Source organism: Nematolebias whitei, chromosome 11 (assembly GCF_014905685.2).
Source record: "Nematolebias whitei isolate Nwh7 chromosome 11, NemWhi1, whole genome shotgun sequence".
Taxonomy (NCBI): domain Eukaryota; kingdom Metazoa; phylum Chordata; class Actinopteri; order Cyprinodontiformes; family Rivulidae; genus Nematolebias; species Nematolebias whitei.
This window is the reverse complement of record NC_056508.1, coordinates 32,143,332-32,157,503: the sequence shown is the minus strand read 5'-3', so window position 1 is coordinate 32,157,503 and position 14,172 is coordinate 32,143,332. Positions and strand designations below refer to the sequence as shown.

Here is a 14,172-nt window from a genome sequence, read left to right as displayed (position 1 = left end):
GGTAGCTTGGAGGGGCTTTGGTAGCTTGGAGGGGCTTTGGTAGCTTGGAGGGGCTGCGGTAGCTTGGAGGGACTTTGGCAGCTTGGAGGGACTTTGGCAGCTTGGAGGGGCTGTGGTAGCTTGGAGGGGCTGCGGTAGCTTGGAGGGGCTTTGGTAGCTTGGAGGGGCTGCGGTAGCTTGGAGGGGCTGCGGTAGCTTGGCCGTCAGTGCCGTGGTCTTGTAAACCTGAAGCTGCAGGTTCGAGCTCAGGTTGTCAGGAAGGTGTAAAACAATTGCCAAATTTTTCATGCGAGTTTGCTTGTTGTGGCAACCCCTGAAGAAGGAAGAAGCTGAAAGAAACTTATTTACATTTGACTACACACGTGCTCTCACGGTCACATCCAAGATGTGGTGGAATTTAAAAGTTGATTGATTTAATCAGGTTAATCAAACACTTCCTACCTGTTTTTTTTTCTTCCATTAAAACAACTTGAAAATTTGGTGGAATATGTGACAGTGTTTAAAAATACAATACAAAGAGAAAAGGAATAATAAACAACAAAGGGATCTGCTTATGGAATAAAATTAAATTTCTGAATATGAGTTTTTGTTCTTAGAAGTTTTTTATTGTTAAAATTAAGCTTTTCAATGGAGGCAATATATATTTTTAGGTCAGTTTCTTTAAAATTATTAAATGAGGGTATTTTTTCATTCCACTTCATTTTGTGTATATATTTTGTTATGATTATAATTAGATTTATTATAAATAGTTCGTCTGAAGAAAAGAATAAATCATTAAAGATGAGCAATATTTGCATTTTTGATAACACGATGTACTTTAAAAAAAATTTCAGTAAGCAGTTTTTGTATTTCAGACCAGAATATTGTAGTGTGAAAACAATCTACAAATAGATGTTTGATACTTTCAAAAGAGCAGCTTTTGCTGACATTTGGGTAGAAACGGCAAATGTAGTCTTTAACTGGATAATATCTATGTAAAATTTTAAATACAAATTCTTTAATTCTATTAGATTAAATATATTTATAAGACAATAAGAAGATTTCACTCAATAGTTTATTGCCTAAGTAGCCCCATCTATGTTTACTTATGGGAGTAGAGAAAGTAACTAACTTAGATCTGATAAACCTGTTATTAAAATTTTTATGCATTATATTAGTACCTTCAATAGAAACTGAACCATAAAAGTACAATTCGTCTAAATGTATGGTTTGTGCTAGTGCATGTAAGTTATGAGGAATAGAATTAATGACCAAATCAAATTCTTTTTGAGATATATCTATATCATTAATGTTAATAAAATTCTTGTAAGTATACCATTCACCATTAATGTCAAGTAACTGCTTTATCAGATAGATATTTTTGTTAGCCCAATTATGCAAGTATAATGATTTGTTTTTATATAAAATATAAGCATTATTCCATATGATGCAGTTATGAGGGGAGTAATTATGTTTATATAGCAGAGTCCAACATAAGAGAGCCTGTTGATGGAACTTCGCTAACTTGATTGGAAGTTTTCCAACTGAGTAAGGGCAACGCAACAAAAAGTTAATACCCCCCAATTTATTAAACAAATAATTTGGGAAAATATTCCACATAGAATTTAAATTTTTTTAGGAATCTTTTAATCCAGTTAATTTTTAAAATTTGGTTTAAAACAGAAAACGTCAAAAATATTTAAGCCTCCTTCAAATAAAGAATTTGAGAGAACAGATTTTTTTTAATTTTATGAGCTTTACTTTCCCAAAGAAATTTGAAAAGAATCTTATCAAGTTCAGAACAGAGCGCCTTACTGACCTAGAGATGAAAAAAACATGAGACGCCCTAGACATCCCCTCTGCTTTGCTTAGTAGCACTCCACCATAAATAGTTAAATCCCTGGCTGTCCAACTATTAAATTTCTTTCTGATAGATTCATAAACCGGGTTAAAGTTATTACTTATTTTACTGTGATCTATTGATATTTTAATACCTAGATAATTTTACAGTGTTTTTTACAGGGATACCACAGACTTCAGTAATAGCAGTAGTAAATAAGGGAAGGATTTCACATTTTTTAAGATTAAGTTTCAGTCCAGAAATGTTAGAAAATTTGGATATAATAGATAGAGCTACAGGAACTTCACTATAATCTTTTAAAAATATCGTATCATCGGCGAGTTGCGAAATTTTAAGTTCTTGATCAAAAATTTTGATTCCTTCAAATGAGCTCTGTCTGATTTCAAAAATTTTGATTCCTTCAAATGAGCTCTGTCTGATTAAATAGTTTAGAATTTGGCCTTTAAGTAAAAATATGTAAGGGGAGGCCGGACAACCCTAACGAACTCCTTTATTGATATTGAAACGACTAGAAGTGCCATATGAAAGTTTAATAGAGCTATTATCTCTGTAAAGTGTCTTAAAGGCTTTAATGAAAAAATTACCAAAATTAAAAAAAGATAATGTATCAAAAATGAAGTTGTGACTAACAGTATCAAAAGCCTTCTGAAAATCCAGGAAGAGAATAATTGGATCACCAGAGATGACATCTTTATAATCAGCTAAGTCTAGCACTAAACCAATGTTATCAGAAATATTACGCCCAGGCATAAAGCCGTTTTGAGATTCATGTATTAACTCGTTCAAGCTATTTTTCAGTCTTTTAGCTAATATACATGCCAAGATTTTATAGTCATTATTTAATAAAGTGATACCACACCAATTATCTATTATTAACTGGTCTTTATTTGGTTTGGGAATCTGAGTGATGAGACCCTGTTTCATTGATGTCGGTAATTCTTCATTGTTAATAGATTCACTGTAAAATGCCAGAAGAAATTCAGAAATTTCAGACGAGAATTTGTGATAGAATTCTGAGGTCAAGCCATCGTCGCCAGACTTGTTAGATTTTAGGTTTTGATGCCCCATTTTATTTCTAAAATACAGAGTGCATCATCACATTCCTCTTTTAGAGAGTCATTAACTTTGTTTACCTCTACTAATGAGTTTAATAAACGTGCTATCCATACAGCCATCGTTTTTATACAGATCTCTATAAAAATCTGACACACATTTTGAGATTAGAGTAATCCTCAGTTACATTATCATTTATATTTAGTTTCGTGATTTCCATGCTGGGCAGCACGGTGGCGCAACTGGTAGAGCTGCTGCCTCTCAGCAAGCAGGTCCTTGGTTCAAACCCCGGTCCAGGGGCCTTTCTGGGTGGAGTTTGCATGTTCTCTCCGTGCATGCGTGGGTTTTCTCCGGGTACTCCGGTTTCCTCCCACAGACCAAAAACATGCGTGTTAGGCTGATTGGTAACTCTAAATTGTCCCTAGGTGTGAATGAGAGAGTGAATGGTTGTTTGTCTCGTTTGTCTCTATGTGTCCCTGTGATGGACTTGCGACCCGTCCAGGGTGTACCCCGCCCCTCGCACAGTGATTGCTGGACATGGGCACCAGCGACCCCCGTGACCCAAAATGGAATAAGCGGGTAAAGATAATGGATGGATTTCCATGCTATGTTTCTTTTTTCCATATTAAAAAAAGTATTTACTGTTTTTTTTCCACCTTCCTCAATCCATTTTAATCCAGATCGAATGAAAGCACCACGTGCTTTTTCTTTATATATCTAATCTAATTCTTCTTGATAATTTTGTAGTTGTGTTACAAGAACTTTATCATCTGATGTAATGGCAGTAATGTTTGAGATGGATCTAATGAATTGCTCTAACTTTTCTCTATTTTTTTTACGTTTTAATCTTTTACTAAATTGGATCGCATATTTTCTAATTTCATATTTGAGTAGTTCCCAATATTTCCCAAACTTGTTCTTATTTTGAGCAATTGTCCAATACTGTATCCTGATGCATGCTCAATAATCCAGGTACAAAAATCCAAAAAAGTTAAATCTGGTCCTCTGTACATTGTTTTTTGGAATGTCCAGAGGACCAGATTAAATTTTTTTGGGATGTCCCATACTGTGTGATTAGTTTTTGAATACATAATGTAAGTTCTGTATTATTTAGTAGTGAGTTGTTAAGTAGTAGTTATAGACTCTTCTACTCTCCTTATTGGAAAGATTTAATTTCAAAGAAATGGTTTAATGATCAGTTAAAACTGCAGGGGAATTTTTTTACCTCTGTTACTTGTTTCTCCAGTTCTTCTGAAATAAGCCATAAGCCAATTCTAGATTGAGCAGAAAAAGTTTTGTTACTCCAGGTGTATTGACTGCTGGAGGGATGATGATGTCTCCAAATGTCCAATAAATTCAGTCTGTTAGAAAAGTCCTTAAGAAGATTTTGTCCTGTTTTAGGTTTACTGTAGAAAAACTACAGGAAGAGGAAGCGGAAATGGTTTATTCAAAGGTCACTAGGAACGCGCGGTGGCAGCCGGGACATTGGCGGACTGTGTGCCTGCGCTGAGCAAAGCTGCATGTCCCCAGTGTCCGCTCCGGTCGCCCGGTTAGGAATGCGTTTCACGTAGTCGCTGTGTGGTGTAATATTTGATTAAACACCAGCAGAGACCGCGCTTCGATACGAGTCATGGTTTCGCGTCCTTTGTACCTTTAGTATCTTCGCGCGCGAGCTTGATTCATTGAGCTAGCTGCCGTTAGCCCGCTTCGTTGATTCGTAGCACGCGCTAGTCAGTGGAGCTACTTCGAAGCTGCGCTGCGACCAGGAGGAGACGACTTGACTGCTGAACCACAGCCGGCGTTTGTGACAGGAGGAGGTGGTGTCGGTGGTGGGGCCGGGAGAACGCGACGGGGTGGAAGTGAGTCAGGAGCGGCTGATGAGTTCAGACCAGAGCGGAGAGCCGCCGCTGCTGCAGGAGGAGGCTGATCCCGGACCGAAGAGCGGTGGGAAGGACGAGGCTCCGCTGGGGAGTGAGGGAGGCTCGAGCGGCATGGTGAGTGAGGCCTCATTTAGCTAGTTAGCTAAGTGGCTAAGCGACTTCTGCTCACCAGAGACCTATTTGCTCAGTACACCCCCCTCTCTGCGGGATGAGTAGTATTTATCAGACGAGCTAACCCAAAGAATGCGAATGCCTCACTGAGTAATAATTAGCCCAATTTAGACTTTCTGACTTTATGTTGTGACAACAGGCTAATCTGCAGTTAGTTCAAGCGAGTAAAATTACGCGCAGTTGACTAGCCGTGGCTCCACTGCTAACTCTGGCCACTACACCAGGCACGCTTATTAAGTAGTTTGCTGAGTAATCATTAGCTTGGAAGTAAAGTTTTGACGCAGCTATATAAATACAAGAAACGCTTTTCGGAGCAGAACGTTACTTATTCAGTTTTTTATTGGTTTGTAATCCACAATGACTGTCGGCTGATTGAAAGACGTTCATTCACTGTAATGTTCTGTGTTGGCTAAAAGGCGGTGGTGGCTAACTTAGCTGGCGCAGTGACATGCTTTGGAAATACCTGGCCTGTGCTGCGCAGCGCAGTCAGCACTTGGTCCTCCTCGGCCTGTGACACACAGGCACGCTTTCTTTGTAGCTCTGTGTCAAGTTGCACGGTTCATAAAATGTCCCTGCCTGTATAAATGACAGACCGAGGCCGATCTGTTTGGTGCATCTTTTTCTTGACTGTCTGGGGTGCAGAGAGAAGTGCTTCAACAACAACAACAAAAAGACTGCAGGGTCTGTTAGCAGGTGCAAGTGACGATGTCAAAATGGGAAGCCAGTAAAAGTGACAGTTACTGACGTTTCAAAAGTTGGTGTAAAGCTGTCATCCACTTCTCAAGGGTACACAACTCCATCAGCAGTTTGTCCACACAAATATCATTATTAAAATTATCATTTCATTTTGCTGTGACAGGAATTACAGTACAGAAATTTTGTAGGAAAGTGCAACTGTGTAAACAAATAGCTAAAATACAAAAATAAAAAATACAATATAAGTGGATTCTGAATTTAAAAAAAATGCAAGTAAATATGCAAACAAAGCTTGGATTTATATAATCAAACCAGTATTTGCCCATTTTTTTAGTAGCTTGAACATAATCATACTACAGATGTACTCTTATTTTTTTTATTTTGCAATCAGCTTTTCTGATAACATACTTATGTTATAATGCCTGCATGTCGCCTAATGGTAACAGTGCCTTTGTTTGGTAAATAACTTTTTGTTTTTTACATTTTGAATACAGCAACCTTTTTCAATTTAAGTAAATCACACTTAAAAACAAAATCAGCTAACAAAATTAATCTTGTAGATTTGTCAGTAAAATGTTAATTTGCACATACATGTTACAGTAATGTTGAAAACAAACACTGCAAGCCTAATTTGTACAAGACACTGCAGTCTGATATGCATATATTTTTTATGAGTGTTTTAATTTTATTTTATTTATTTCTGACAACCCAGATATTAAAACGTCTAGTCAAAATGTTACATTTACTGTTCAAACTTAATATTTTTGTTCTTTTTGTGGCAAGTTGAGCAACTTTTTAAACTAGTTTTTGTTTGCTTCCCCGGCAAAAAGTTCATTTACTGGTGCATCCCCAAAATTTAGAAATTCATGGGGGGAATCATTTGTTTCACAAAGTGAAACTCTTATATTACGTAGATTCATTTCACATTGAGTGAAATATTTCAAGCATTTATTTCTGGTAATTTGGATGATTACAGCTGACAAATAATGAAAATAATAATAATTTGGTGTAAGAAAATTAGAATAGCCAGCTTTTGGTACCTTTGGCAGCAGCGTGTGCAGGAGCCAAGTCCTGCTGAAAAATGAAATCAGCATCTCCATAAATCTCGTCAGCAGAAAGAAGCACAAAGTGCTCTGAAATGTCCTGGTAGATGCTGTGTTGACTGTGGACTTCAGGAAACCCAGTGGACCAACACCAGCAGAGGACATGGCCCCAAATCATCACTGACTGTGGAAACTGCACACTGGACTTCAAGCAACGTGGATTCTGGGCCTCTCCACTCTTCCTACAGACTCTGGGACACTGATTTCTAAATGACATGCAGCAATGACTTTCATTTAAAAAGAGGACATTGGACCACTGAGTAACAGTCCAGTTCTTGTTCTCCTCAGTCAGTTAAGACACTTCTGACATCTCTAGTTCAGGAGTGTCTCGACTTGAGGAATGAGACATTTGTAGCTCATGTGAGGAGTTAAACAGCTGATTAGGGTGTGACACCATAAGTTTAAAAATATTGAATCTCTTCTTAAATTTCTGAGACTGAATTTTTTTTTTTAATTAACTGTAAGCCATAATCATCAAAATTACAAGAAATAAAGGCTTGAAATATTTCACTTTGTGTAATGAGTCTATACAAGTTTCACTTTCTGAAATGATAGACAAAAAAATACATTTCACAATATTCTAAATTGTTTAGATGCATCTGTATACAAGAGAATGCACGTTACTGGTCTGCGAATAGCTATGATGGCAAATCGTTTTTGTGAACAAAATGATAAAAACTAGATGTTTTTTTGGCATCTAACCTTGATTACTGACAGCATATTTTCCACTTGTTTCATACTTTATTTATCATTTAAAAAACTTTATGGCTGGAATACAAACATCACTCTACTTTAAATATAGACATGAGTTGTATCCTGATCCTGCATTTTTTTCTTTTCTTTTGAAGGTCACCTCAAAGGGTGCTGGTTTGAACCCAAATGCCAAGGTGTGGCAGGAGATCCCTATGGCCCCCAGCGAAGCTGTTCCCAGCAGTCCTCATTGGCCTCCCGCCGACATCAGTGAGTGTGCCAAACCTTTCCATGTTCAAAATAAAACAATTTCAACCAAAACTTGCATCAAATTTTACAACAAATTACTTCACTTTTTGTTGTGTCATGTTTTTAGTCAACTTTTGTAGTCTTCCAAATTTCAATAATGGTTGTTTTGGATGTTTTTAATTGACAAAGTGCTAAATTTCATCAAAAGTTAATTTACCTTGTGGACAGGTTATTCAGAAACTTCATCATCTGGGTGCAAGCAGTACACTGTGGGATACACCACCCTGGGTGACAGCGGCTCCACAGCAACAGCTGAGATAGCAGTAAATGGAATGGACCCTCAAGAGTTGGGCTTTTCCCCCGCTGAGTCCACGACGGGGAGCTCAGGTCAGTCATGTGGCCTCACGTGCTGTCATCTTCACACATGGCTGCTGCTCAGGAGATTGTGCTGCTCTTAATACATTAGAAAGAGATAAGGATCGATTAGGATAGAAAATGTCACATACAGGGTGTCCTGTGAATTCTACTATACAGTACTAATGTTTGAACATCTGCAGATGAGATCAACAGATCACCTCCTAGCCTCATATTTGATCCAAGTTAAATTTGTCTTATAGCCTTGTGAAACATGTGTACACAGATTATTTGGTCACACCTAACCCACACAGCAGTTTATTTCACCTGAGAAAACTTGAACTGGTAATGCTGTTGAACCGTAAATCTAGTTGCTTCTTTGTTAAAACTTAAAAGTTTTTCAACATGTTTGCTCCTGTTTATGTACAAGGAGAGTTTAGAGGTTGTTTGAGAGGAACCACCTGTATTGTTTTCAACCTATAACACTGTTTTAGTAGATTGACGCTGTTGTAGCACTGTAGCTTCCTAAAATTGTTTTTATTGGGTTGTGCTATGTGATGACAGTTTGCGCGTCAAGGAAAGCATGAGCTGGGTGAGTTCTCATAGAGGCAGCAGTCAAAGTTCAACTTAGAGGAACTTTGACCATTGTATGATGTGATGAATGCTCACATTACCAGTAGAAACAAGCCCTCCAGCCAGGCATGGAAGGTAAAAACCACTGAACTGATGTCTATTTTCCTTCAGTTGCACACAGATTTTCATTTGTTTTAAAGCAAATATCATGTTTTATATCCAATTTGAAGTTACATTTACAGTCAATCACCTATTTCTAAATATCATATAAAATTATTTCACTGGACGTTTCAAAAACTGGGAGTGCCATCTTGTGGGAAATGTGCTTGTGCCTACTAGTGAAGTTACCTTGTTATGGTTTGCTAAATGTTGATCAAACTCAGTGTGTGTGTGGGGGGGTGGGGGGTGGGGGGGGCAATGAATGGTGGCAAAGAGTAAAAGGAGAATATGAACCTTTTCTGGGACAAAATTGCATAGCAGTTCTAAGGAATGACGACAAAACCAGATGCTTTACTGAATTATAGCTTTTACATTTACTCAGTTTTTCTTAGCTCAGTAGTCTCCAACTTTTATAATCAAGAGCCATTTCTGCCCCTTTATGCACTAAATTAAACCTATCCAGAGTTTGAACAGAAGCTTGAAGCTTTAATTAAAGATAACACAGCTAATTATTTTGAGAAAATACTGAATATAACATCTGGATACATTTTACTTGATACATTTTATAATCAAAGAGCTGTAATAATCACACCTTAAGCAGCATCAGATCTGCCTTGAACAAATTGTGTTAATTTTTGTGTCTAATGTCCTGTTCAGTGGTGGATAAACTTGTGTAAAATTATTATTTTGGACAGTTCACTCATCATTTAAGAAAAATAAAACATAGTTGTGCAACAGATACAGTTCGTCATTTGAGGATGTAACATTTGTAAACAGAATAGCGTCAAGCCAACAGTTATTTAGTCTAAAAACATCCAAGCAGCAAACATACAAACTGCTGTTTCACAAAAAAACACGAGCAGCACATCTAAAACATCGGAATAAACACTGGTAATTGTGTAATCGGCTGCGCACATCCATCAAATTGATGTGGTTCAGATTGTGACTAAGCTACAAATGTTTGTGGTCATCATCAAACGGGGTATTTATTTCTTGATTGTTCCTGAACATTTTTATTTTTATGCATCCAGACTCTAAAACTGAAGAACAACAAATCTCCTCTGAGAATCTACGAGAGTCTCTGAAAAAAGAGCTCGAGTTTTATTTCTCTAGGTAAGAGCACGACACTCTCAGCACGTTTTAAATTTGTGATTTAAACTGTGGATTCTTGTTTCTAGAATCAAGGGGAGGCTAAATTTGTACGGGTTTTGTTCTTCAGAGAAAACCTCTCCAAGGATTTGTACCTCATGTCTCAGATGGACAGCGATCAGTTTGTTCCTATTTGGACTATAGCCAGCATGGAGGGCATCAAGGTCCTTACCACTGACATGGACCTCATCCTGGATGTGTTGAGATGTAAGTCAAAGGTTAAGAGTCATGCATAGTAAAACTATTTGCACATACAGATTAAATGCATTATATTCTTTTATCACTCTTTAGCCTCTCCTATGGTACAAGTGGATGAGAAGGGGGAGAAGGTACGACCTAATCATAAGAGATGCATTATCATCTTGAGAGAAGTCCCTGAAACGACACCTGTTGAGGTAACACTAAGTTTATTCACACACTTATTGGAAGTGGGTTAAAGTTGAAGTCCTACTTAAAGTGAGATAATTCTTTGTACTTTGTTCACAGGAAGTTGAGTCATTGTTCAAAAATGACAATTGTCCGAAGGTGATAAGTGTTGAGTTTGCGCACAACAACAACTGGTACATCACATTCCAGTCGGACACGGATGCTCAACAGGTAACGTCACTTCCTCGTTATGGTCAAGTGTTAATGTTAAAACTCAGTGGAACGAGTCACAATGAGACTCTTCTATTCTTTTCCAGGCATACAAGTACTTAAGAGAGGAAGTAAAAACATTTCAGGGAAAACCCATCATGGTGGGTAAAAAAATAAGTTGTTGCTTTACAAATTGTTCTTTTATATTCTTATGCATTTTCCTCCTTGTTTTTTGCTGACAGGCCAGGATAAAGGCCATCAACACGTTTTTTGCAAAGAATGGGTATCGTAGTCTGGACAGCAGCCTATACACTCAGCAGTCTCAGAACCAGTCCCAGTACAGCTCCCCACTCTACATGCAGCACATGTACCCCCAGCAGCAGTACCCCGTTTATGGCATTGTACCTCCCACCTGGACACCTACACCCACACCCTATTTTGAAACCCCTCTGGTAAGAATATACCAGAAAAAAATGTCATACATGTGGTAACTGTTTGTTCTGCAGATGTTAGTTTTTGTTAATGTGTTTTCTGAGTCTCGTCTGGGTCCAAGTTGCATACATTTAGTTTACCACCTATCTAATCTATTTATACACTTCTGTAAAGTTATGAAAAAAGAAAAGTCTTTCAAATTACATTGGACCGAAATGTACCTTTCCTAACTGCTGTTAAGTTTAATTAAAAAAATAATAATTAAAAACAGCTGAAAAACGCTGCATATTTAAGAGGGATGGCCTAACAATAACCTCAAGCATGTGCTGCTCAAAAGCAGAACTATTTACTGATTGTCACTTCAGTGGTGGCTGTGGCTGAGTGGTTAGAGCAGTCCTCCTCCAACGTGAGAGTTGGGGGTTCGAATCCACCAGCAGTCGCATGCTGAAGTGTCACTGGGCAAGACACTGAATGTGTGTCCCATCATTGTATGAATGTGATCTAAAGCACTGATTAGTCTCTTTAGAATGGTTTGTTTAATTAGCTTTGTAGAGATCTAGAGTGCTGTATGAATGGGTAAATGAGGACACAGATTGTAATGTAAAGCACTTTGAGTATCTTGAAATAAGATAGAAAGGCGCTATACAAGTAGAGTCCATTTACCATAAGTAAATTCAGATTCCCTATTTTTGACAAGGGAGGAATTTTGCACAAACATGGATTTTCCAAGATTACTTATAGCAGACATAAAGCTTTTATTTTGACACAGTTATGACCTGCAGCGATAATGGCTGCAAGAATTTGTTAGGATTTGTAAAGAATCTGCTTTTTTTTCCTCCGAGCAGGCGCCATTTCAAAACAGCAGTTTTGTGAATGGATTTGGCGCTGCGGGACACTACAAAACAAGCTCCGCCGCTCTTAACATAACTCGCCCATTCAACAGAAACCGGTAAGTTTATTTATTAATTATTTTTTTCATCAAATCTGAGTTTGCCTATCTCATAATACATTCTGAAGATGTGATGTATTTACCGCTTGTGTTGTTGTTTGCATGCTAAGTTAAATTGTTCTCGGCTCATCTGCAGTGCAGTGTTTAAAGATAATGTAACTCCACCAGGGAACTGCTCTTCACTTCAGGTTTTCTTACTGTCCCCACAGTGTCCCTCTCTATTCAAGAAAGAATGTAATAAATGCTTTCAGGTACCATTATTATACTGTATATTACTGTATTATGCTGTATATAATGAGCTTCATCGTTACACGTTTTACCATACTGCTGCCAAAGTGACTAAATCCATAGCTGGGCCAAGCATTCTGGCAGTCAGTTTTATTATTTTAAAATCATTTTCATTGTTGAAAGGATGTTTGGTGCTTTTTAAGACATTCTGGGTTTGTCATGTCATGATAAATGCCAGATGGAGTTTGATTTTGAGTAGCTAAGGGTTCTCAGCTCCAAACACATCCTTTTTGCGTTGATATTAATGCATATGTCGCATTAACTCTACCCCATCACTGCTTACCTCCCAATTTTTGATCTTGCTGCCATTGCTTTCATCAGCCTAATCCATGTGGTGCTATGTGCAGTAAAGGAAAAGCTGATGCGTTAAGAGCTGGTGGTTGTTCACCTCTTCTTAAACTGAGATTACGTCTTGTTTGTTCAGAGTCGAAGCAAACCTGAAAGAAATAATTCTGACCCGATGATGAGATCATGATGCGCATAGAGGGAAAAGGGGAGGAAGCAACTAGCTTTGGTTTTCTCTCTTTCCTCCTCCTCCTTTCACCTCTGTTCTTCTTTTCAATGTTGGCTGCTGCACTCCCTTCCCAATGAGCGTTCAGATTATGAGATCTGAGGGTCAAAGACATATGAAGAACAGTATTTGTAAATCATTCAAATTGTTGACAAAAATGCATGTACAGTTCATAACTGGTGTTATCCTGCTCGTTGAGTTTGATTTGTTGCCGTCTTTCATTGCTTCAACCAACTGTGCACAACTGACTCCAAAATCCATCTGCATGTTTGCATTTAGTCTAGTAATCCAGCATGTTTTGATTTATCCAGAAAACTTTTCAATTTTGTTGGATTCTCCCAGTGACATTTTTTTTAATCATTTGCATGTGCAAATGAACATGTTGCACATTTTCTGTACTTTGTGTAGTCACTTTTTGCCATTTTAATACAGTAATTCAACACATCAAAGCCATTATTTTAAATGAAAATCTTCTGAAAGTTTTCAAACTTTTTACTATACTGAAAATCTCTAAATTATAATAAATACATTGATTTAAAACACAAAGTTTTATTCAGACAAAATACAGTATCTGAAATGTTTTGTGACTATTCATTTTATAAAAGAAACCAGGAAATCTGTTTGACGTTAAATACATTTTTAAGGACCCTGGAAATATTTTAGTAAATTTAACATCCCATGACTGCTTCCCCCACCATTAACCAGGACTGCCCATGTGTGTCATGATCATTTTAACTGAACGTTGTTGGTCATTTTCTATTTTTCTTTGTTGCAACAGAAACCAGATAAAGCCCCAAGGGAGATCGGCTGAGGTGTCGCCTGCATCTATAACGCCGGTCCCGCTGGAGTGTCTGGGTGGACTGCGCAGTCCACAACCTTCAGTTGTAGCTGCTGCTGCTGCTAACCCAATCCAAACAACCTCCGACCCTGCATTCTCACAGCTCTCCTCCCCTTCCTCGTCTTTGGATCTGAGTGATGACACGGGCTCAGCCGGACGTGGAAGGTAAATTTTAACTTAGATATTTCTTGTTGTTTTTTTTTTCTCTACAGTCAATTCAAACAATTTTTTTATAAAGGAAATGTGGAGCTAATTAAAATTAATAGTTTGCTGCAGTTTGGTTTTATGAGCGTTTTATCAGTGTTGATCTGTATGCAAAGAGATTATAATGAACAAAAGGCTCAGAATGAGACCAAATTAAAGGTTTGAGTAATTAAAGCTTTTCACATTTCTGCACAAGTTGATTTGGCCATTCACTAACTGCCTTAAAGAGTTGGCTGACTTTATTAAAATATGTGCAAATGTAAGAAATGAGAGAAGCTAATTGATACCAAAATGAAATGTTGATCAGCTGTGGGTTCAGGTGAGGAGTTTGTCTTTGACAGAAAAGTCCATAAAACTTTGTCTTGAATTACTGGTATTTTGAGAAACAGCCTTTAATGACACATCTCAAGGCATTGTTTGTTTTATGTAACTTTATTTGTCTTGTAAAAAAAAAAAA

The 14,172-nt window shown here is 37.6% G+C and overlaps 1 protein-coding gene across 2 annotated transcripts; it reads left to right on the top strand.

Moving 5' to 3' along the window:
* Positions 1 to 4,358: 4,358 nt before the first annotated feature.
* LOC119416993 (la-related protein 4) lies at positions 4,359 to 13,680 on the top strand. 2 transcript variants are annotated; one of them, XM_037684193.1, is made up of 11 exons: positions 4,359 to 4,887; positions 7,592 to 7,703; positions 7,911 to 8,069; positions 9,800 to 9,881; positions 9,988 to 10,124; positions 10,209 to 10,312; positions 10,404 to 10,514; positions 10,601 to 10,654; positions 10,736 to 10,945; positions 11,771 to 11,874; positions 13,452 to 13,680. In XM_037684193.1, the coding sequence occupies exons 1-11, from the start codon at positions 4,771 to 4,773 to the stop codon at positions 13,678 to 13,680; spliced, it is 1,419 nt and encodes a 472-aa protein (XP_037540121.1). In that variant the 5' UTR covers positions 4,359 to 4,770. The 2 variants fall into 2 exon arrangements, with proteins under 2 accessions (XP_037540121.1, XP_037540123.1); XM_037684195.1 differs by lacking the exon at positions 13,452 to 13,680 and having other exon boundaries at positions 11,771 to 11,878.
* The last annotated feature ends 492 nt before the right edge of the window (positions 13,681 to 14,172 follow it).

Coding starts and splice junctions, on each gene's coding strand:
- LOC119416993 (XM_037684193.1), top strand. CDS start 4,771: ATGAGTTCAGACCAGAGCGGAGAGCCGCCGCTGCTGCAGGAGGAGGCT. Junction 4,888..7,591: donor AGGGAGGCTCGAGCGGCATG/GTGAGTGAGGCC, acceptor TTTCTTTTGAAG/GTCACCTCAAAGGGTGCTGG. Junction 10,515..10,600: donor CGGACACGGATGCTCAACAG/GTAACGTCACTT, acceptor ATTCTTTTCCAG/GCATACAAGTACTTAAGAGA.